Genomic DNA, 23105 nt, shown 5'->3' on the forward strand with positions numbered 1-23105 from the left:
GACACTTTAATGTCTTTGAAAGTTACAATATCATTTACCACAATAGAAAATAATAAATGCAGATTCTGAGATGAGCCAACAGCAACCCAGTCCTGTTACTGGTCATGCTATAAACAGTGTTAAAAGAAATCACAGTGATAAGGATAATATACACCAAATAGAATGACGTCCTGTCATTAGCACCTTATCTCCAGGGAAAACAGAAATATCATTTTGCCTTATTTTTTCATTCATTTTTAATTTTATTTATTTTTATTTTGTGAAAGTTCAAAGTAGATAGCTGTCAATGGAAGTTAACCTTTCTGTCTACAATAGTCTTTAAGTATTAAATGAATTGTTGTATGCAAGTGTCATGTACTGAAATTATCATCAGTTCACCTTTCAGTTATTCTTAATCTATCACAGTACTGTACATGACAGTAACAGTCTTTGAGTTGGATTGTTGACTGCAATGAAGATTATAAAAGTGCTCTGTTTATCCAGTACATTTGGATTTCTGCCTTTCAGAGCTTTCAAAAGCAAGATTTTGCATTAGAATAGAAGGCAAAGATGCATGATCTCCATAGAGCTGAATTTATTTAGGTCAAGAACAGAAAAGCATATGTGATTTAAACTGTCACCTAAATCTTAAATGTTTGTTGGAAAGGAAGGACAGCGTGACCAACACTTGCAGGTTTTTAATGTCTGAAAGTATGTAGAAATGTCTTTCTTGAAACAGTGTTTACTGGAATTATATAAATAGAGAGTGGTGGACATTATTTTACATTAGAAAGCAAAATCTCATCTTCATCCATGTTAAAGACTGAAACAAGCAACTGTAAACTTGAAAAAGGCTAAAGCTGTCACTTTATTAGTGGCTGCTATGAGCATTATGGCAAATTAGGAGCCATCCAGTTCTGACTCCTATATTCACAGCCTTCTGAAGAGCTTAGGTACGTTTTCATTGCTCACTGGTTTGACCTCTTGAGATTAATGTTTCCTTTTAATATCAGAGTAACTCATCTGTAGGCTATGAAGACTTAGAGCATACTGCTGTTTTGTAACACTTTCTTTGAACCCTTGATGTTTGAAACCCTGCTGCTACTTATAGTTGTTACAGAATACTTCTTTTGTCTTTTTGTAAAGCATACTTTTGCAAGTGTTTCACGAGTAATATGTAAGAGCAATGTGCTATAAAGAGGTTAATCTAAGGACAGTTTTACGAGTCAAACAGAAAAACTTCTTTTTACTTTTTAATTATCTGTACAACTTTCAACACTTCCCCTGTGCTCGATCTAATGAAAGTACAGCATAACAAGGATGTATTCTTTAATACCTATATCAACTTATTTACTTGGTAAAAGTAATGTTTATTTTATTCCAAGATTATAGATAAAACTTAAATTTTAAATCCTCTAAGCTGCTAGTCACACTGACATTAATTTGGTACCTTCACTGTGCTGGTGTTGGCTGGCAGCCCACTGAACAGGAAGTGTGGGGAGTGGATAACAAATGGGTCTTTGTTAAGTACTTTCTATTTTAAATGAGAGAAGGATTTCAGCTCTGTATTACCAGCTCAGCTCATACAGACATTTGTTAACAACTTACAGGTCACCTTGAGTTAAACTCTGTGGGGCAGGTGCTGAATCACAAATACTCTATTCTCTGCTCTGTTTTCTCTTTGTGTTCCTTAGCTGTTTTCTAGCATTCCGTGTCAAAACATACAGCTTTCCCTATAAAACATTTTCCCATAATTTCCAGTTTCATTAGACAGTTGAGTCAGATTCCTACTGTTACCCTTTCCAGTCATTCCTGCTCTAAACTGAATTAGATGAAAAATTTTATGCAACTTCTAGAATGAGTAGCAACAGAGTGTAAGGTTTGTGATTAGTTACTGATTGTACTTTTCTTTCTCAACCAGTGAGAAAGAGAAGTGAAATGACTTACTGTTTCAACATCTCCAATGTGAATGAGCAGGGTAGCGGATTGAAATTTCATTCTGATACAAATTTGGAAAGAAAAGAACTGCTTTTATGAAGAATGGCAGTTAGTGTTTTCATGTGTTCTTTACTACATCAGAGAAACCTATGATTTTGCTAGCAGTCATTTCCATTATCACAAGTGTGTGTTTTGTTTTTTTTTTACTTTTTTAAATCGTGAAGGCACACAGTGTGTTGTGTTATTGTCTAACTTTGTGAGTCTCAGCTACTTCATTCACAGCTTCAAATACAAGGAAGGGAAAGAGCAGGAGAAAAACTCTTTCTAAATAAAAACAAGTATAGGAAATCCAGACTAAAATGACATTATCTTCCTTTTCCTTACAAGTAAAAGCAGTGGGCAAGAAAGAGGTTAGCTAGAAGAATTTTACTTTTTAATTATCTGTACAGCTTTCAACAATTCTGAACAGAACCTAATGAAAGTAAAGCATAATAAAGATGTGTCCACCAGTACTGTTTCGTATGTTGTATATTTTGGCTCATAATGACTCTTTAAATAAAGCCAATAGAAGATTCTGAGTTCTAGTAGCAGGAAAGTCAGATGCAGGATAGTGCTGTTTATACTGTGACCATATAATTGGTGGAGTCAGATGGGTTTGTTTCTTGTCTAATGCTTTGATTGCAGTCTTCTATGTCTTGCCTCTTTAAAGAGATAGGAAGCTAGTAAAGGAAAAGAAAAGAAAGGAAGTTGCATTGAAAGGTCACTATGTACTGTGGCTTCATTGTGCTTGAATGTACGCCAGGGTGCTGTCACTGCAGGGCCACCTGCAATGTTAACGCTTAAGCTGTATTACTAAGATTTCAGGGTACTTATTCCTGTAGCTGTAAGAATATTAATGTAAGTGGTTGAGGTGCCTTCTAAAAATAAGCACATGAAACTTGATGCTGCTGGGAAATATGCATTTATCTACACATGCTGTCTTACTGAGATTCTGTAGCTTTATCCATCAGATCAGAAAACAGAGCTTCAGATTTTCAGTTGTGTCTTTGGAATTAGTTTCTGCCTGCTCTGTTACAATCTGAAATGGCACTGAGAGCAGAGATCCAGCTAACTTGAGAGCTGCAGACTTAGCAGTAAATTCCACAGTTTGTACTTTATTTCTTTGTTCCCACAAACATCTCAAAAGGAAAAAGCCCACAAAGCTACCAAATGCACAAAAAGTAGTGAAACTGCCAAATTTGACTACCTGGCTTATTTTGTGTTCTTTGCTTAAACTTGAGTCGGATTTGTTGGCTGAAAACTCACTGAACAAATTAAATCATTGATTATGTTAGTCAAATGTGGATTCGCAGTCATAGTTGGGATTCTGCAAGAAATCCAAGACCGTAGCCTCAGTGATAAATGTACATGTCCAGCAGAGTATATCTAGCCTCCAGATCACCCTTAGGAGAAATTGTTATTCTTGGACATTTTATTGTTTTAATATTCTTGTCAAAAGATGGGATTACTTGTGTGCTCTAATTTTTCCTTTGTTTTCACAGATATGCTGTTCCTTCAGGGATCAGAGGCTATATTTAAAGTGGCCTTAAGCCTTTTGGGAAGCCACAAGCCCTTGATTCTGCAGCATGAGAACCTAGAAACTATTGTTGATTTTATTAAGAACACTCTCCCCAACTTGGGTTTGGTACAGATGGAAAAGACGATTAGTCAGGTATGAAATAATTTAAATTACGAGTAATATGCAAAGAAATAATATTGTTTTTAACAAATTCTTGCAGAAAATTCACAGCAGTGTATTATATTACTTCCAGCTGAGAAAAAATCTGTAATTGTAGTTATGAAGATGCTGAAAAATTTTGGAACTGTATGACTTGTTTTGTACCCCTGTATTCTTACATATATGCATTGGTTATGGTCACTTCATGAAGCATTTAATGAAATTGAGAGTTTGGGGTCTCCAAATAATGTTGCTTTCCAAATCTAATTTCAGGAGCAGAAATTGACTTATAAGAGCTTTAAAAATGTTGACTTGGGTTTTACAGAACTAGAAGCCTTCCTCCAAACTTTGTCTTTTCTGGCTTTTATGGTGCTGTCTTGGTATGTTGCAGCAGTGGTTTTGTACTTCACCCTGAAGAACCTAGGGGAGAGTGGCCTCCTATTGTAGACAGTGATTATAGACAGTAAAAACTGGGAATTCTAGAGCTTTTTTTTTTTTTTTTTTTTTTTTTTTTTAAATAGCAGACTGGGAGAATTATGTAATATTGCTAAACTAGCAGATGGCTCCAAAACTATATATATGTGAATTGAAACAAAAGGGGAAAGTGGGAGATTTCTAGTGGGTAAACAGAAGTATATGCTGTCTACCAGGCTTAAAGCCCAAAAAGACTGAGTGCTCAGGTGACCTGCAGGAAGCCACTGGCTTTGAGCAGGAGGATGGCAAGATGCTCTCTGTTCAGGCATCTCTGACTGCTCTGAATTTAAAAGTGGGCAGGCAGAAGTGAATACAAGGCAGAGCCATTCTCATTCTTTGATCAGGTCTGCCTTTAAAGAGAGTGGCTGGTTGACGTGCCCTGCAGTCCATATGCGTTTCCTTACCCCTTCTGCAACCTGACCTTCAGTGTATGTGCCACAGCTTGCCTTCAGTTAGTTACCTTTCAAATCAAGCTTTTGATTCGCCTCATTTTTTCACCCGTTTCAGATTTGATACTCTGGATATGATGATAGGGATTTCCCTCCCTTCTCAAAAGCAGAAAGGCTGGTAGCGATAGAGGCAATGAGAGGAGCTAACAGTTTCCCTGCTGAATTGCACTTGGTTTTGTTTCTTTTTGTTTCTTTTTTTCAAATTTCAGCAGTGTGTTTTCTCCAGAGATGCTCAGATCATACAGAAAATTAGCGTTCCATATGTGTAGCCAAACCCAGATTAAAGCTCTGTTTTCAGTGTTTGGATTTGTATTTGTTCTGCTATACAGTTGTATACTACTTGAGATTATTTTTAATAGCATATATAACAGATGTTGTGAACATTTCATAATCCTGATGGTTTATTTAACTATAACTAAGGTGTAGGTAATGCAGTGAATAAAATAGGAAATAATTATTGATATTTCATCAGACATTTAAGGTATATTTTTTTTACTTATTTCTAGGATAAATAAATTACAAGAGGTTTAAAAGTACGTAATAAGTCATGGGTTTCTAACCTTGAGCTATTTTCAAGATGCATTGTAAAATCACATCTACGTTTGTTCTTTCTATGTTCTGTAACTGGCCACTTGTCCTTTTTGTTTAGCTGCTTTTTCACTGCTGCCAAAGGAGATAATTGGTTGGTTTTTGATGTTTTTTTCCTTCAGGTTTCTCTGTGTGCCTCAGTTTCTTTATCTGCTTTTAAAATACAAGGTTTTCTTGTCAGTGAGAGCACTCATGTCAGTGATTCATAGTTAACAGTAATAATCTACTTTGACATTACATAATGTTTAAATGAAGTGTGTTTGTGTAAGGATAGATAATTTCATCTTCTTTCATTCTCTCAGTAAACCATAAATAAGCCTAGCAACATCTGCTGGCTTTCATTTGAAACTGCTACAGGAAAACTCTTAGACTTGTATGTGGCCCAAGAATTTAGACTGCACTTTCTGGAAATGCATCTAATTCCACATATGTCTGTGAGAGTTCATGCCAAACTCAGATGCATGAAATTTGCAAGCTAGGAAAGGGATATATAAATATATATAAGTGCATATAAATTCTGCACTTCTTGAAAGCTTCAATATAAGTGATTTTGCTGAAGCACTGAATCAGTACCAAAGTTTTAAATTGAATCCAGATCCAGTGCCAGTGTTTGGCTCAATCTTGCTATCTCCTGAGTAGGAAATGCTAATGCCAAGAATTGTCCTTTTTTTTTTTTTTCATGCAACAATTCAATACCCACGTGTTGATCTGTGGGTTTGAAGGCATCAAATGAGCTATAGTTTTGATCCACATAGCACCTAATAATGTTTTCATACACGACAGGTGTTTGAAATGGATATTGCCAAGCAGCTGCAAGCTTATGAAGTTGAATACCATGTGCTTCAGGATGAGCTTATAGATTCATCTTTGAATGACAATCAGAGACTGGATAAGTTAGAAAAGGCAAACAGCAGCTTGCGCAAACAGAACTTTGAACTCCTGGAAGAACTGCAGGTACAGTTTATATTCATATTAACATTCTTATTTATCTACTTTTTTTTTTCAGAAGAGACCATTCTACACTAAGATATGGAAGAGATTGGTGTTTGGTCTAGTGACTTAAAAGCTTAGCAACTTGTGGTTTTGTTTGGTTTAGCATTTAAAGCTTAAATGCAGAAATAATTCTCAGAACGGGGAGTGAACAGAGCACATGCTTGTGATTAGTGAAAAAGTTGAATCACTGCACTCCTTGTAATTAAAATCATAGCTATAGGAGATGATTAAAAATACACGTGGTGCTTTCGCAACTTCATTTTTACATTTTTCAGTCACTGCTTTATTACAGCTGCCTATTGAAAATGAAAAGCTAATGCCCTTGTCACGAATTAGAGCTGCGTCATCTGTGGCTTGTGTTATCTGTAAAGATATGGCCTTTCTTGCAAAAATGGGGGAGGGGGGATTGTTGGTTTTCTTACTGAAAAACTGTTACTCATGTGACTTAGATAATATGTGAAATAATGATATCTACTATGTGTTCTGTGCCCATTCAGTCCACAGCCTTTGGCAGTACACCAGCTGCTCTCTGTAGGTCTGTAGGGCTTTTCCTTTAACTGCTCAAGAAGTCAGCTTTCTGACTGCTTTATAAGAAAATATGTTATAAATCTTCTGATCATGCAGTTAATTTGATTGAAAAAAGGGACTTCAAGGTTAAAAAACAGATAATATGCTCTACTAACAGTTTCAAAGCTCTTGATTATTGTCAACAACATAGGTTCCATAAATTCATAGGTGAAAGGAATATAGATTTCTCAGACACTGGTAGCTTATTGTACACAATGACTAAGGCTAGCCGACAGCGCAGACCTAGAGGAAAGTCTCTTAACAAAAATCTTCTTAAAACGTAAATTCTGACCATACAAGATCTGAAACTGTTACAGGTTGTAAGATAAATCTTACAGATGTAAGGGAAACTGCTCTGCAGGACATTTTTGTAAAGCTTCAGACACATAGATGAAGAAATTGTTGAATGTAGGAGACAGAGGAGAAAAGGATTTTTGGTGTCTGATTCAAGATGAGATGTACTATAGGTAGCTGCAGCAGGGCATTTTCCACCCTGCTCCCATGCCTAAAGGCTTTGCAGTCCTAGATGGCTTCTGTTTGTTTTTACAAAGTCATCTCCACGTCAGTGCTGGCAACTCAGCACCTAACATCAGAGTGGGAAGCTTGACTATTGTAGTGTTGCAGCCCCTTTGTCTTGGAGGTGGGCCTCATTTGCCTTCCTTTCCAGTAGTGAAAGATGACCTATTGCAGATATGAGCAAGAAATATGACCAAAATATGTGGGTCATGATTTGTCAATATTCCGCCCCTAAAGGCTGAACTTGTTAACCTGTCGTAGTTATATATGAAGGGCATGAACTCCTTAGGAAGAGAAATAACTGAAAGCAGAGACCATCCAGTGCTTTTGTCTGCAAACATTGCTCAGCGATGGAACTTCCAAACAGACCTCTGCTTTTGTCAAAAAACTTAGCTACAGATCTCACGCAAAGAATTGAAATGATCTTATATTTTGTTTCATGTGGATCCTAACTCCAGCCTCTTGAAGGACAATCAGGAATGCAGAGCAACAGGAATTTATCAAGATTTGTTGTCTATCAGACTAAATCCTCACCTTCCCCTTCGTTCCAAGTCCAGCATTTGTTGGACTCAGTGCTGAGATTAAATGGGGATACATCTAACACGCAAAGCTGTCTTTGCTTTGCAAACAATTTGGAATTCATCAAACATGGTTGGTCAAAAATGTCAGACAACTGACCCATACAGAGGCTTATCATAATCTTCCATTCTTTGGAATATAAATTAAAAACATCAGTTACTCTCTGATTTGATCTACGTCACCTTAGAATCTAAGCTTAATTGTGATCCAAAGCAATAAAGTTGAGAGAAGGAAGCTTCTTGTTACAGAGAACACTCTAGCAGCATCTAAAATACACAGGTCTAATCACATTCATGCTTGGATTTTACCTTTATAGTTTTCCTTCATTTTGGAAGGTATTTAGTCAGATATTAATTTCCTTTTTTTTTTTTTTTTTTTTCCCTCCTTTTTTCCTCCCTTCTTTCTGTCAAAGGTGGCTAATGGAAAAATCCAAAACCTTGAAGCCACAGTAGAGCTTTTATTGACTAATGAAGGCAAACTGAAGGAGTCAATTCTCAATCTTGAGCAGGAAAGAACAGCTTTGCAGAAGGCAGTGGAAGAGATGCAGAAAAAGACTGGTGATACAAATGAGAAGCCTCTGCTTACTAGACAAGAGCACCTGGATGCTGACTGATCTGCAGTTGTCACAGAGCTGAGAAGCAGAGCAAAAAACAAAGGGAAGAACTGGGTCTTTTTGTCCATCCATGGAGATACGACATTGTCATCTTCATTATACATGCCTTACTGTAGCAAAGTGAGATAGGGGCGTTGTGGCTGCCCAAATCAGAAACAGGTTTCTTGGGGAGGAATCTTTCTTCATGGAAGTGCTCTGAACAGCAAGATGCCACGTCACAATACACAGGAGAAACCTACTAGTGTGTGCACAGTGCACTGTGAAGATGTCAAGGATTCTTCCATAAGTGCTTCTAAACCCAAGTGCTTTATGTTTGTTACATAGTTTGTGTTCATAAACAGTGTGGTAAATAGCACATCCTTTAGAAGCTCCTTTGAAAAAACTATGGCATTGTAAAACCTTCAAATTGATGGTTGCCTTGTTGCAGCTATGCAGTGCTAACACTTGCAGAGAGTTTTATGATTGGACTTGAGATATTTTTCACAGTCTAATTCCCCTGCAGCTTGACTCAGTTCTGTTAATTTTGCTGTTTACACCTCACATAACTGTTTCTTGATGCTTGCAGATGTCAATCTATTGGACTCCAGAGAGCTGGACTTCATCGTACATAACTATGTGTCATTAGGGGTTGCCGTCTGTTTTTAGAAGTATCTTGTTTTAATGTATTTCTGTTTAACATCCATTAGTGTGTTGTTAGTTGGCATTACCTGATAAACATACATACTGTATATAGTAACTGCATTGTGCTTGACAAAATACACTGACGTTGGTTTCATGAAGCCTGTAACTCTTGCAGTATCACCCAAGGATTTATATTTGGACTCTTAAGTTTCGTTTTATTTATTTCTGATCTGCTGTGTGATGTAAGACATCATTTTGTAGGGAAACTAACGCCCCGCTCTATTTTTCCTTTCTTTGGTACTCTGCCCATCAGTCCTCTGGGAAATGTTTTTCTTTAAGACTTTTTTGTAAGCGTTGGAGGCATTTTGAGAGCTTCATGTTGTGCCAGAGATGCTTAAACTGCTCTGTAAAGGTTATGACTGTTTGAATTATGGCACCATTCTTTATACAGTGCCTCTTTTGAGTAAGATTACACATTTAAAAAAAAAAAATAATAAGTTTCTCAATACAATGAAAGTAGTTTTCAGGCCAGTTGAAGCACCACTGCTGCAAGTGCAATAATTTTCATGGCAGTCTATCCAGTTGTATGGGTTTGCTTCTGAGTTAGAGAACAGTACTGTAGGTTTGTTTAATCCCAAGGACAGAGGTAATATGCATCAGCATGTTGTCATGGTGGAGAATCACCCATAGATGTGATTTTTGTTATACTTAAATTGTTTTTATTCTTATTTTTAAAATTTCAAAGCACGTAGTTGTTTGGTTGTTTGTTTGTTTGTTTTTCTGGCTGGAAATGTAGGAAAGGTTTTGTTTTTCTGTTTTCTTCATGCACGACCCTTTGACACATCATGGCTGTAGTTGAACATTCATCTATTGTGCAGAACAAATACCTCTGTATAGGTCAAGAAGAAAAAGAGTATTTTCTATTCAATTTCTGAACGCTTTGTTTCACTCCGTCATGTCTTGAATATGGCTCGTTCTTGCAAATCCACTCTGTATTCATTTAGTATTGAAATTCCAGATAAATTAATTATTAATCCACTTACCTCAAAGGCTTGCTTTTTATTTGGAAATCCATACTGGGATTCATGCTTCATGTTCAAGACCATGTTATCGTGGACCTCATACTGTTAGAGCACTCCGTAACATTGCATTTTTACACCACAGTGCCATAATTCATACACTGATGTTTTAATGAGCAATAAAAGTAATAATAATGTATGCTTACATCCATGTTTTTAATTTATTGTTACATTTAAAAACAAAAATGTAGTTTGTGGGGTGGCAGTTCAGAATCTTGAGACCTGCAGCTGCAAGTGTTGACTCCAGGAAAACACTCCTTTTTTTTTCTTTTAGTCCATTACCGAGAATCTGTGTAATTGCAGAAGTTCACAGTGTAGATAAGAACTGAAGTAAATGTTGTCAGAATGCACCAAAAGGGCAAATTAATAATAAGCAACTTTTTGCTTTTGTTACCATGTGATTGTTTGATTGCACGAGAGGCTGAATTTTCTATTTTTACATATGCAAATTATACAATTTTGTTACAAATACAGGTGCCTGTCAAAGTGGGGTTTGCAGTATGTGTTAGTCTAGGATCTGAATGTGGATGCAGTAGTTGAAGACATTCTGCAGGTTATGCTGAAACAGCTATATGGTATGTTGTTTCTGTATGTCTTTCCCCATCTTATTTCATTTTTGTTACCAGGCCTCTCTAGTTCAGTTAGTCAAAGTAGAAGAACCTGGAAGAAGGTGAGGTCCATTCACCCAGTTCCGAACTTCAGAAAAATCTGTGGTTTTTCCATTCACGAGTATGAGAAATAAGTAGTTAGAAAGCCCTGAGCTGCTCATGGGCACTTCTGCATGTTTTTCCAGCTACAGTGAACATCCTCAAGGATATATAAAATTAGATTTCCTGTTGCCTGAGTAATAACAATTGTTATCACATACTGTCTTCCATCTGAACAGTAATTTCGGACTCCAAATTGACTATTCTAAAAACAAAACACAAATGAAAACTCTGCAAATCCTGTGACCACTTACCCTCAGAAGGAGTCACAATTGATCTGTTTCTGGAAGATCCAAGTTGAAATGATTCAATCAACGTATTCTGCACCTCTTTTCTTCTACAGTTAAAAATCCCCAGGTATAACGCTTAGTTTCTAAATAAAAGGGAAAAAGAAAAACAAGGAAAAGTGAACTAAGTTCATTTTTGTGTGCAGCCTTGGCTTCCAAAGGTGCAGACAAAGGCAGTGGTGTGCTCTGTCAGTGTGCTGGTGAGTGGCATTCATGCAGTAGTCCAGAAAGAGGTAAGCCTGAAATGGGAAGAAACTAATGCTGGTGTGTGCAACAAAGAAGAGGGATCTACTGTAAAACTGCAGCAATGAATAGCACTATGTAGATGAATGACCTGCTGTGGAACAGTGTGTCACCTTGTTCTCCTTTGTCTTTTCCAGCTAGCAAATGTGATAGTGTGTGGTAGGTACTGGAGGCTCCCTGTGCTTATGGCTGCCTGATGTATTTTCGTATTTTGTTCTGTTGTGTATATCCAGATATCACTACTTAATACAGAATTTGAGAATGATACTGCAGTGCCTACTGATTGAGAAGGTCAAAAGGTCTTTATGAAAGGCACATATTTACAGACCTTCTCTTCTTTAGAGTGAGAACTGTGTTGCAGGCACACTTGCACTTGGCCATGTACCCTCTATTATAAACTTGGCTCCCTGGCTTGACTCACCCTGCCTTGCCTTGATGCTCTGGACTGCTGCTCTGCCCTGCTGGTCCCATTCAAGTCCTGCAGAACAGCCCCTTGCTAGTGAGATGTTCGTCCTGCCAGCCTGTTTTTACCCTCAGCTCCTGGCTCACTTCTCTTTACTGCTCCCCAGTATATGGCCCTGGAGCTTTCTGCATTGCTTCTGAATCTGGTGCAGGGCTGGTCAGAGCTTGTTTTGGTGTCTCTGCATGCCACTGCACACTCACTGAGCGAACAAACCAGTTCTCTTAGAGCTTGCTTGGGGACCTTATAACACAATGGTCACACTATGTAGAAAGACCCAAACTAGTCTCCCATCTATTTCAAAATACTATGATCCAGATCTTTTCAAAAAGAGTACTGCATTTGCGTGGTAGGTTGATGGCAGCAGAAAAATGTCTAAAAAAGAAAAGAATACATTTTGACTCCAGCTGGATGAATGCCATGATTGCTTGAGGCAAGAGGCACCTTAGATCACTGTACAATATTCATACTGTGTCACACCCTGTGAAGTAATTTGGTCTTCAGAAGAGCTTTACTAGAACAGGTACGTGGGAGGGAGAAGAGTGCTGGCAGCCATGCTAACCAACAGAGTACAACCCAGGCATTGCCTTCAGAGGCAAAAGTGTTGCTGACACCCACCAACTTTTACATAACCTAAATTAGAATAGATGACTGGGTACTCGTGTGCTTATGCAGCTGCCAGAAAACATTCCTTTTATCTAAATAAACCTGAGGCTGCAAGAATTCAGTGCCCCAAAGTAGGCCTTTTCAGCATAACCCAAGGTGAACCGGTAAGTTCTTCATTATATAGAAGATACTATTTAAGCCTTTGTATAAATTGATCATTTTTCTTTTAACTGAATCATGCATTTCCAAGGATTTTGAAAAGATTTTGGGCTATAGATGCTAGAATATTATGTTATAGAATGAATGAATACATGGAACCTTCCTATATGGAATATTTGAAAAAGCATCCTGATGTTTAGGATGCTGTCTGTAGATAATGAAATGCCTTGCAATATCAAAGATGTTAAATTGCAAGTCAGTGGTTGACTCAACATGTTTCTCCCATGTATTAATTACAAAGAACTGAGTAATTTGAAGAGCTGACCATTGGCTGGTACTTGGAGATCATGAACCTGTAGGTTCACAATAAGATTAGCAGTATGTGCAGGGCTTTCCAGCTTAGCATTTCTGGTTTTCTCTTAGGGCATATTAAAAAAAGGGGGAGGGGGATGTGGTTGCTTTTCAGAGTTTTAGGTAGTGGTTGGACTCTATGATCTTTACGGTCTTTTCCAACCTGAGTGATTCTACGAATCTAACAGCCTGCTGCAACACTTGTGTGTAGTGTTTTTTGATAAGGAGTTTCAAATGTTGGCTTCGGTGATTAAAGACAGAGGTGATAGGCAGAAACAGAGGAACAGTGAGTGCTGGAGTTGGAAAAGTAGTGCTATAATTAACAATATGTAAGTAATGAATAATTTGAAAGCGTTTGGAGTGACATTGTGGTCACTTTGTGCAGTGGAAATACTGAGTTGCTATTAAAAGTGGAAAGGGATGGACTGTCAAGAAGGCCATCAAGGATAAGTTCATGATAATTTCGAGAACTGCATCTCTACAGTACGATGCCTGACATACCATAAGTAGGCCATGAGTGCAAATATGAGTGCAAATATGCATTGAACTGAAGGGCAATATGAATCTGAACAGAGTGGAAACAATCTGGATAAGCTCCAGTTTTTGGAGTTCATGGTGGAGCGCGCAGAGGCAGGCCTCAGTGCTAGCAAGGTTGCTCAGGTGAACAGAATGTGGTGTTCTTCTCAGGTAGTGGAGAAAGTCACCTAAGACCTAACCTAGTCATCTGGCCAAGAAAGATTGCTTCCTGCTAGAGTGGTAAATGAAGGAAGACATTTAGTATGGAAATACCCTCATATACAGCTAATACAGCCAGTACCCTCCATACAGCCTCTGGCATGTTTTTGGGGTACACTGATTGCTTCATGGTGCTGAGAACCAGCTTCAGTTTCAGTAGTGCTTAGAAACAGCAATTAAATAACAATTTAACAACTTCCAGCCACGGCAGCCTTTACAGTGCATTAACTCATTGGATTTGAAAAGGGGGAAGACCGTGATAAGGTCCCTGCTTGAAACTTCTCTATTTGGTGTCTGCCATCTACCTCATCTTTAATAACATTAAAAAGTTCAACACAAAATTTGGATTTTATTTTTGGATTGTCAAACTCTGTGACCAAAACTTCACTTGTTGTCATTAAGCTGGTAAGCTATCAGCAGAGAAGATAGGTCGCTTGAAGGACGGTGGCTGGAACTTGAGTCAGTGCTCTATCCAACCTGTACAGAAGTTTTATTTCCAGAAACTGGAGATGGCTTGCTCAGCTTCTGCAGGATTTAATGGGATTGCATGATGGAGTCGTTTATAGCTCCTGACTTTTACATTAAAGTCTGCTGGTTTAGACTTCCTGGCTAGTGTGAAAGGTATCATAACAAGCCCTTATCATCTGTACTTTAGTAGTTGTCAAGCTGTGTATGGAGAAAGAAAAATAAAGTTGTGTTAGCATAAATCAAGCATACGTAAGCAGCGTGTTCTATCATCAGAAAATCCTTAGGCAAAAATTACTAGCATTAAAAAACCTCAACATTTTTGATTCTCTCATGATTTGTTCCAAGAATTTTGGTTCTAAAAAGGAGTGCTATTTTAACTGTGACAAATGTTTACAAGGTGTTACTCAATAGGTTCAGAATAAGGGAGCAATTGCTTAAAAATGTGGACAAATTAAGAAGGATATATTTGGACATTTCAGTGGAATCACTGTAATTATTTGCTGTGTCCCAAGTATGGTAAATTCTTGTTTCCCTTTTTGTAAAAATTCATGTTTCAACAAAGGAAAAGAACTTTGATTGTCAGCTTTTGCTTAAAAAAGAAGTAGGAAGTCCTATGATTAAAGGAACATAAGTGTATGTGAGAGAAGGAGGAAATGAGAGTTTCAGAAGCAAAGAGCTGACAGCAGGGATTTACCCAAGCTTTCTATGTGACCTTGAGTTTCTGATCCCAGCCAACAACATGCAGTGTCTCACTGCTCTGTGGCCTACAAATTCCAGGAATATTTAGCAGCGTGAACTCAAAGAATATGTTGTGTATACTTCCCCTTGCAAGTCCCTCCTGTATTCCCCTGCCATCTTTCTTGCAGTCTAGAGCTAGATACAAATCTAATAGAGAAACAAGATGAAATGTCTGCAAGTTTTCACATGTCTTTTAACCAGCATGCCATGATGAAATGCAGAAGCCAATAAACAAGAAGAAAAATGAACATCACTGGGGACTCAGGTACTTGCCTGCTTTGTACTTCAATTCCTGGGCATTTTGGTAAAGTGTATTTTCTGAACAACCAGCAGATTATGATCCAGCAGGCTTCAAGAGATTGTGACTCTTCTAAAGAAGATCTCATTCACGATAGTGTGAGTGAAAAACTGAAAACTGAAGTCAACAACTGCTGTCCTTCCGGATCGGACAGATCACCCATTGGAATAAAGAGCTCATAAAAGATTTGACATTTTCTCCTCCATTGTCTTCACTGCCAAGTGTGATTTCTGCCCAGTGGCTGCTAGTGCAACCAGCGCTCTCTTCTGTACCAGACAAACCAAGGCTATGGGAAGTCTGAAATCTTTTATGTACATCAGAATCTTGCTTTCTCAATCAGGAATGGTGTTTGTTGGACCATGTCCCATTCCTGATGCATGATTTCAAACCCAGTTCCTCCCTTCAGTTCCGGACCCTTGTCTTCTCTCTCGAGGCACGTTTTCCTAGTTCTCTATAGGTAGATGCAAAATAAGCTGTCCATGATCTGAGATATGCTGAACCTTCCATGTGAGTAGTTCATTTGACCAGAACCAACATTTTATTTGTTTGTATTCTAGCTGTAGTTTGGACTTGGTTCTACAGAACAAACAGAACTCTCTGTTTGGAGTCTGTCTGTGCCCAGCAAGTTTGGAATACATCATTGGCCTTCACCATTACAGGTAGACATGCTTTGAGTGTTATAATGTCAAATTCAAGGCTTCCTCTTGACTAAGTACTCTCAGTCTGCTAGTATTGCAAAGCATTTCTCTAGCCTTCGACTTTGGCTTCTGCACCTCCTTCCATTTTTCTTAACTGTTGAAAGACTGGCATTGAAATGGTGTACAGAGTTCCACTGCTAGTCTTCTCTGTGTTCCTGATTGTTCTTTAAGCCTACATTATGCTGAAACAATTCAAGGTCAATGAGAAGTTTTCTTGTATTTTCAGAAAGATCATTGGAACAAAACCTGTGCAAATACATTTCTTACCAAAGCTTGCAAGAATCACCTAAGTTTGCACAGGAAGTTTGTGCAATGTGATCAGCAAGTTTCTGATGTTTCCAGCCTGTCTGCAGCATGAGTGATGAAGCACTGAGCTGAGACCAGACTGTTAAATGAGCTTCTAAATGTAGAAGTAACTTTTATATGTAAGCAACTCAGTAGTTACCAACTGTATTAGCCTCCCAAGTTGTCTGGACGTTCAGTCTGTACTAAGATTCGCACTTACTACCAAACTGGCCTGATTTTGGAGACCAAAAAAAACAGTTGTAAGTCACATGAGAGGGTCAGATAGAATTGTGAATTTTGTGCCAAATGCTCCACAAAAAAAGGCCGAGCTCATCCTCTTGCCCTAAAGCATATGGCTATTTGTCCAAACTGTTTTGAGACTGTAATAGAAATGAGTGTCTTTTCCTCCTCTCCAACCATCTCTTCCCAAAGGATTTTGCAGAAGCTTCTGGCCATTAACCTGGATGTGTAGACACTGCTGTTTCTGGAGGAGGTTTAGGAGTTAAACAGCTGCCATGCCCAGACCTATACCCAGGCTGATGATAACTCTCCTTAATCACAAGTTTGGAGGACTTTGTCTCTCAGACCTAGCATGTTCTGTCTATATAAGGGAATAAACACAGACATAGTAAAGCATTACCCTAGTGCATCTTATTGTTGGGCAGGAAAGAAATTTGATTTTAAAAAGCCCACAAACCTCGTTGTTGTTGTTATTGCTGTTTCCTATAAACATATAAAGGAAAAGGAAAATATAAAGGAAAATAACCTGATACTAAGGGACTGCTGCTGGAGGGAAATGTAATCATCTTTTCCAACAGGAAGAAGATGGCAGCCTCATTATTCCTGCCTCAGATAACACTCTGCCCCTGGGGGAAGTTTTTTGTTTTTGCTGTGTAATTTTTTAATGCGTTTATTGCCCTAAGCCTATAATCTCCAAAGTGAAGTAGTGACTGTGACCCTTAGCTAAGGAGGTGCTATAATGCTTTTGCTCAGTGCTATGCTAGCTGCTGAGTGCTGCGCTGTGCGGAGTTCTTCTGCCTCCTGCGGACACCAGCTGCTACAAGATGTGTTTCTTTCTAAATGACAGAAAAAGCAGGAGAGCAGGAGACTGAACCAAGTTATTGGTATGGCTCTTCATGCATACATGCATGTCTCTAAGCAGGTGAAGATCTGGCCCTACCAACTTGTGGATTTCAAAGTGTTCATTGACCTCAGTACTTCAAACTTTCTACTTTGGTACTGAAGTGCTTTGTATAGAGTTCCCTGAGGACAGTGTGTTTTCCCAGCTAACTACAGTTTCCCAGTTAACTACTGCCTAAAACAGAAGTTTTTTTAGGCCATTAGATTGGTGGGCCAGCCTGACTTCTTACAGTGTCCACAACTGCAAACTAGTTTCAGCTACAATGCCAAAGGAAGCATGACAGTTGGAAAACAATGTGGAAGAGTGATGATGATGTGTAGATCAGTCAGTTTTGAAGGGTGACAATGCAGTCTGCGTGGCCCTGGGCTTCACAGCAGAGACCCCACAGAAGCACAGATCGTTGTGCTAAAGGCTGTGCAAGGCATACAGCTGGTCAGACACTAAAGGAACACAATAAACAGAGTGCTGTGGAGAAGCTGTAAGAAGGGCTGGGTGCTGGCACAGAAAGCAGAAGCTCTGTGAGCAGCAGGACAGTCTTGCAAATGCCAGTGTCTGACATATGTGAAGGCTGCTGAGAGCCAGAGCTGAAGGGATGGATGTTTGGAGTGCAGCTGGTGGGTCCCAGGGAGATTTCCAGAAGCTGCCCTGTGGTTGAGCCTGCGTCCAGATTTCCATATACACCAACTTGAAAGATGTAGAATTTGCTTTGATTTGTATTGATTAACTCAGGTCCTAATTTTTGCATAACTTGTATTATAGAGGACAGTTGCATTTTCCTGTTATCTCTTTCCCAGGTATCTGCTTTGACAGCATGTCAGTGCTTCCTTTTGGAAATCTCAAGGAATTAAAACTTATCTGCAGAACGTTGTATTGATTTCTGCATTTAGCATAGCTTCCACATTACCGATTATGACTCAAGACCCTTTCCCTCTTAAACTAAAGCAGTTAGTTGAACTCAGGCATTGATTTTCAAAACAAATGTTCAGTTGACTACCTAATTATGCATTTGTGTAATTTTGTGTTGCACAGAAAAATTGCGTTAGTACTGTATTAGGAAATTTGTTTCAGTGGGGAATCACATTCTCCACTAGATGGTAATGTTGCTTCAGATCATTTGTGTTGAAAGGAGCTTTTCTGCCAAGAACTCCTGAAGGAAGTGGAGGGAAGCCACAGGATTTGTCCAAGAAGTGATTTTTGGAATTTTGGTTGATTTGGAGGAGAAAAAAAAAAAAAGGTTTCTATTTTCTATAAAATAAATAATTTTTATTTGGAAAAGTTTTGATGAAAACTTTTGTGCTGTAATGATTAGGACCATGGAAATCTTAGTCCATGAAACAACCTTCAGAACTTGTAAAAAGAATTAATTGATGGAGAATGCAGAAGACAAGCTGAATGATCTCTGTTTGAAGCATGTACCCAATACTCATCATTGCTGCTGAGTGACTTGAAATCCTTCAGTTGTTGCTAGCCACAATTCTGCTGTGAGGAAGCAAAATTCTCCTTTTATGGCAAGAAAGACAGAGAAGCTGAAGACCATTTCTGCAGTGGTACTGGAAAGTCTTGCTAGTAACATCAATGCAATTATTGGTGAGGTACAACAGCCAGGCTACTCTTCACCCTGCCCTGGGGCTTGGCTCAGCCAAGCTGGCATGTTCAGCTTATGCCTGAGCTGTGACATGCGTGTGATGCCAGGAGGCTCAGGCCAGCCCTGCAACCAGGTATACCTAGGCTCACATGGGCAGGAGCTGGTGGTGCTGGGAAGCATCACAGTATTATTCCACCACAGTGAAAATCCGATCAGGGAATGAACACCTCACTATTCACAGCAAATGCAGGCTGCAGAGCCCACTGAAAGTTTTCACAGAAATGTCGTTTGCCTTTATTTGCTTTTGGCAAAACACAAACAACAGCGAAATGAAAAGAAAGCAACTTGCCCCAGAAGGAAAAGACAGTTCCTGCATGTGCTACAAACAGCTGCAGGATTACTCCTAGGCAGGATCTTAGGCCAGTGCAGCTCTGGAAGATGTTTTAGTAAGTCTTTAAATAGCACATAACATTAAAGCTAAATACGTTTTTCACCTTGGATCTCAACCTCAGGATTCTAGTTTTTGCACTAGAGTTCAGCATGAAATGTATTGAACTCTTTTACATTTGATTTCACCTGAGCATTACAGGCACTCTCTTAAATCAGCTGCATTTGTTTCTCAGAAGCGATCCACAGTTGTTACAATTTAAAGCAGAATTATGCTATTTGCAAATAATAACTTGCTCTCTGCTAGCACCAGGTGAGAGAACATCATCACTCGGTTTACATTAAGTTTGAGTCAGTGTCAGCACTGGATCCGTTGAGAATCAGATATATACACTAATGTTCATCTGTGCTAGATTTATTTTTAGCTGAAGTTTAACAGACTTTTCACCTTTCAGTTTGGATACCAGATTAAGAAATGCACTGCCAGGAAAAATTAAACAGAATTTTGACATAAAGTGAGGATTCCTGATTTTGATGGTTCTGCAATGTGATTCCATTAACTCTTGTTAAAGGATTATTCGGTCCTTGGCTACAGATGTGGCTGTGACTACAGATAAAGCTACAGGAAGGCACAATTAAGAGTGAGAAAGGAAATGCAAAGTTCTGCTTAAACTTTGTGTTGGTTTCCCTATTCTGTACTCCTTGCACACATCAACCCAATGGAAACACGAACACCTCAATTTGTTTTGAATCAGAGAGAGGCGTTTATGTCACCCTGCAGAGAGGCAAGGCCCAACTCACTGCGGCCAGCCCTCCCACAGGCACCGTGCTCTCTGTCAGCTGCCTCACCTCTGCCTTACTGAGACAGGTGAGGGTTGTAATGAGAGGTAGCCACTGCAGTCAGAGCTGACACGCTTGATGGCTCTTTGGGCTCAGAATGTGGTCATCTGTGCGGACAGGAAGCAGCAAATAGGATGTTAATCGTAGTGGTGCTGAAAGTGCCACTGTTTACCCTGGCACATGGTTCCAGGCCTGAAGGTTGAAGAGCAGCTTTACCTCAGGAGGATGAGTGCACTCTGGTTTTTCAGCCTTCAGTTAACACACGAAGACTTTGAGACCACAGCCTACCTTTTTATATCACCTGCTCTGATAATTAACAAGGGAATTTAAACCTAACATACTATTACGACCTTTCAGGCCGTTGTGAGGCTCCAGCTACGAGGAGAGCCAATCTGCACATGTTGCAGGCTGTCTGACGGCAGCGAGCAGGCCTTTGGACACCCTGTGCAGGACCATGTGTGAGATCCTCTGCTCACAAAGCACATTCCTGTCCGCAAGCTGTGACCCCTGAGCTGCTCCACGACCTGTGAGGCCCACCGGGCCCCGCACAGCGCAGCCCACTTGTCGGCACAGCAACCCCAGCGAGCTTCTCGCAGCAGGAACAGGCAAGGGATTTGGAAAATCTCCATTCTGTCCTCATTTTTTCTAATTTGCATCTACTTCCATAGCTAGTTCTAAACGTGCCAGGTGTCAATCTCCAAAGCCAGGGCAATATTTGGCCCACATTTTGTTCCGTGTTGAGTTGGAGGGGTTTTGTGTCACTCGCACGTGGCGTTGTTGAATCACCCCACAGCTCAGGGATCTGCACAGTGCCATAGGTAACCTCACAGGTGACTCCTGCTATCCTGACCCCATGGCTGAGAGAAGGACGGATGTACATGCACAGAGCAGGGCTGCAACTGATGGTCATAGGGTGACTGATTAATTCCTGGCTTATTTTACTGCACAGAAAAAGTCCATTTTGGTGACAATTTTCCTTTTATCGAAAGAAAGATCCAGACAATATAGGTGTTTTTGTTAAATTTGTAATGTATCAGATGTTTGTGTTGTATTACTCTCTTATTATTCTCATAATCTTGCCAATATTATGAAAACTAATTTAACACTGGGTGTTGTAATTTGGCAATTGAAAAAATAACTTCTCTAGAAAAAAGTTCACTATTTCCACTCAGTGCCCCAAATTAAAATCCCTTCAGTTTTACTGCTGCCTTTTAAAATAGAGCTACATAGAAAACATTGTTCTATTTCTCTGCTCTTCTGCAGGGCTTTCCATTTGTAGACTTAAAAGAGTATTAGAGAGAATATAACATTGTCTCTCTCTTTATATGCATGATAATGCAAATATAGTAAGCTTAAATGGCCCTGTTTGGGCCCATCCTGCAGAGCAGAGATGAAAGGGATGAAGTTGGAGGGCCTTAGCCCTGCTGCACTCTCTAGCCCTGAACAGCACTGGCTTTGCTGGGGATGGAACCCTAGATGAATGCAGGACGTGGTGGCAGTGAGCCAGGAGAGAGAAGCTGAAGTGTGCTGCAAAGCTGCACCCTCAGCTCCCAGCCCTGGTATCCTTGCTTCACCTCATTGGGGCCTCTTTGGCAAGATGAGCTCTCTGCAATAGGTCAAAGGAGATGAGCTCAACACCTCACCTGTAGCATCTGTGGGCTGTGATGTGCAAGCTGAACAGAGGGAAAAATACTTGTAAGGGAAAAAGATGGGCTAATGGAGCAGGACAGCACTGAAATAGGCATGGGCAGCTGGAACGGGCCTCTTACAGAAGGTCTGCAAGTGGCTAAGACTTTAGATGATGTACTGCAGGCTGACTTCTGGTGTTGTTAGATGCCAGTAAGTAGGGCTATGAGGAAATACAAATGATGATTAGTAAAACAAGTGTGTAAGTTTACTGCATAGAGACTTTGAGGAAATTTCTGCTGATGATGCAGAATGGTACTCACTCTGATCATTTTGAACCTAATATCCAGAACAGGCAGGAAGCATTAAAGCAAAAGCAGGATTTCCTCCTAGTAAATTCAGTTTCCTTCTTTTAATTTAATTACATTGTACTAAGTGAAGCCATCCTTTTTTAAGTCATAGACAGAGAATTTAAAAGAAAGAACAAACAAATAGGAAAAAAAAAACTCAACAGAAAGAAAAGAATACCTGTCAATGCACTTCCTTTTGCATACAGACAGGTGGAGGCAGCAGTGCCAGTGGACAGGCAACATATGAGGGCTAAATGCCACTCTGATCTGTGCCTGAAGTGCCCTTTCTGTGCTCCTCCTGGCACCTGCTGTGCAAGAACTTTGGATTATTTTCCATGCCCACCTGCTTGTACCTATTAATGAAGAGTAGTTTCTTCAGCTACAGCCTCTTAATTCAGGCTTTTCCATGTACCTGAGCTTACTGTGGATTTCATTTTTGTTTCTCTGCTTCCTGTTCGCTTGATGCCAATCTTCTATAATATTTTAATTTTTTGCTCTAGAAAGTTTTTGCTACCAAGACTTTGTGAATTATACAAAACAGGGTTGTTTTTATTTCACACTGCTCTCTCTTTTACTTTTGGAGTAGTGACCAACAGAGCCTTTAGAGTTACTCTTCCAGAGATTTTTTCTTGTAGAAGAGCTGGCTTGTGCAAGGTGCCAGCAGGATAGAAGCAAAGGGAACACGGGATCGAAGCAGAAAGGATGCAGTCATGAATCCTTCTGGGAGGGGAGGCCCAATGCAGGACACCCCAAGTCTGCTGCAGGATGCGCAGTAGGGCAGGATGATGTTTAAGTTGCGCTGTGAATTGGGCTACTGTGGCCCACCAGCAGGTGTGGCTGGTGCTGCTGGGAGAAGCACATTTTCTATGGGGAGCACCAGCAGAATGCAAATGTGAAAGAAATTGGCAGGAAGGGTGTGCTGGGGTCAAAGCCAAGAAAGCACATCCGCCTTGGAGCTTTTAAAGCCATGCATTGTGGTCCAAGCATCAGAAATTGTCCCAGAGGTTCAGGCAGCCTTAGCAGCTCCG

The 23105-nt window shown here is 39.6% G+C and overlaps 1 protein-coding gene across 14 annotated transcripts in view; it reads left to right on the forward strand.

Moving 5' to 3' along the window:
* TBC1D1 (TBC1 domain family member 1) overlaps positions 1-10252 on the forward strand; it is a 94445-nt gene extending 84193 nt beyond the window's left edge. For all 14 annotated transcript variants that reach the window (XM_052683328.1, XM_052683325.1, XM_052683330.1 and 11 more), the window contains 3 exons: positions 3459-3628; positions 5929-6099; positions 8213-10252. In XM_052683328.1, the coding sequence (XP_052539288.1) occupies positions 3459-3628; positions 5929-6099; positions 8213-8413 (542 nt within the window). In that variant the 3' untranslated portion in view covers positions 8414-10252. The remainder of the gene's footprint in view (positions 1-3458; positions 3629-5928; positions 6100-8212) is intronic.
* Positions 10253-23105: the final 12853 nt, after the last annotated feature.

Source organism: Tympanuchus pallidicinctus, unplaced genomic scaffold (assembly GCF_026119805.1).
Source record: "Tympanuchus pallidicinctus isolate F22 unplaced genomic scaffold, pur_lepc_1.0 scaffold2, whole genome shotgun sequence".
Classification (NCBI taxonomy): Eukaryota; Metazoa; Chordata; class Aves; order Galliformes; family Phasianidae; genus Tympanuchus; species Tympanuchus pallidicinctus.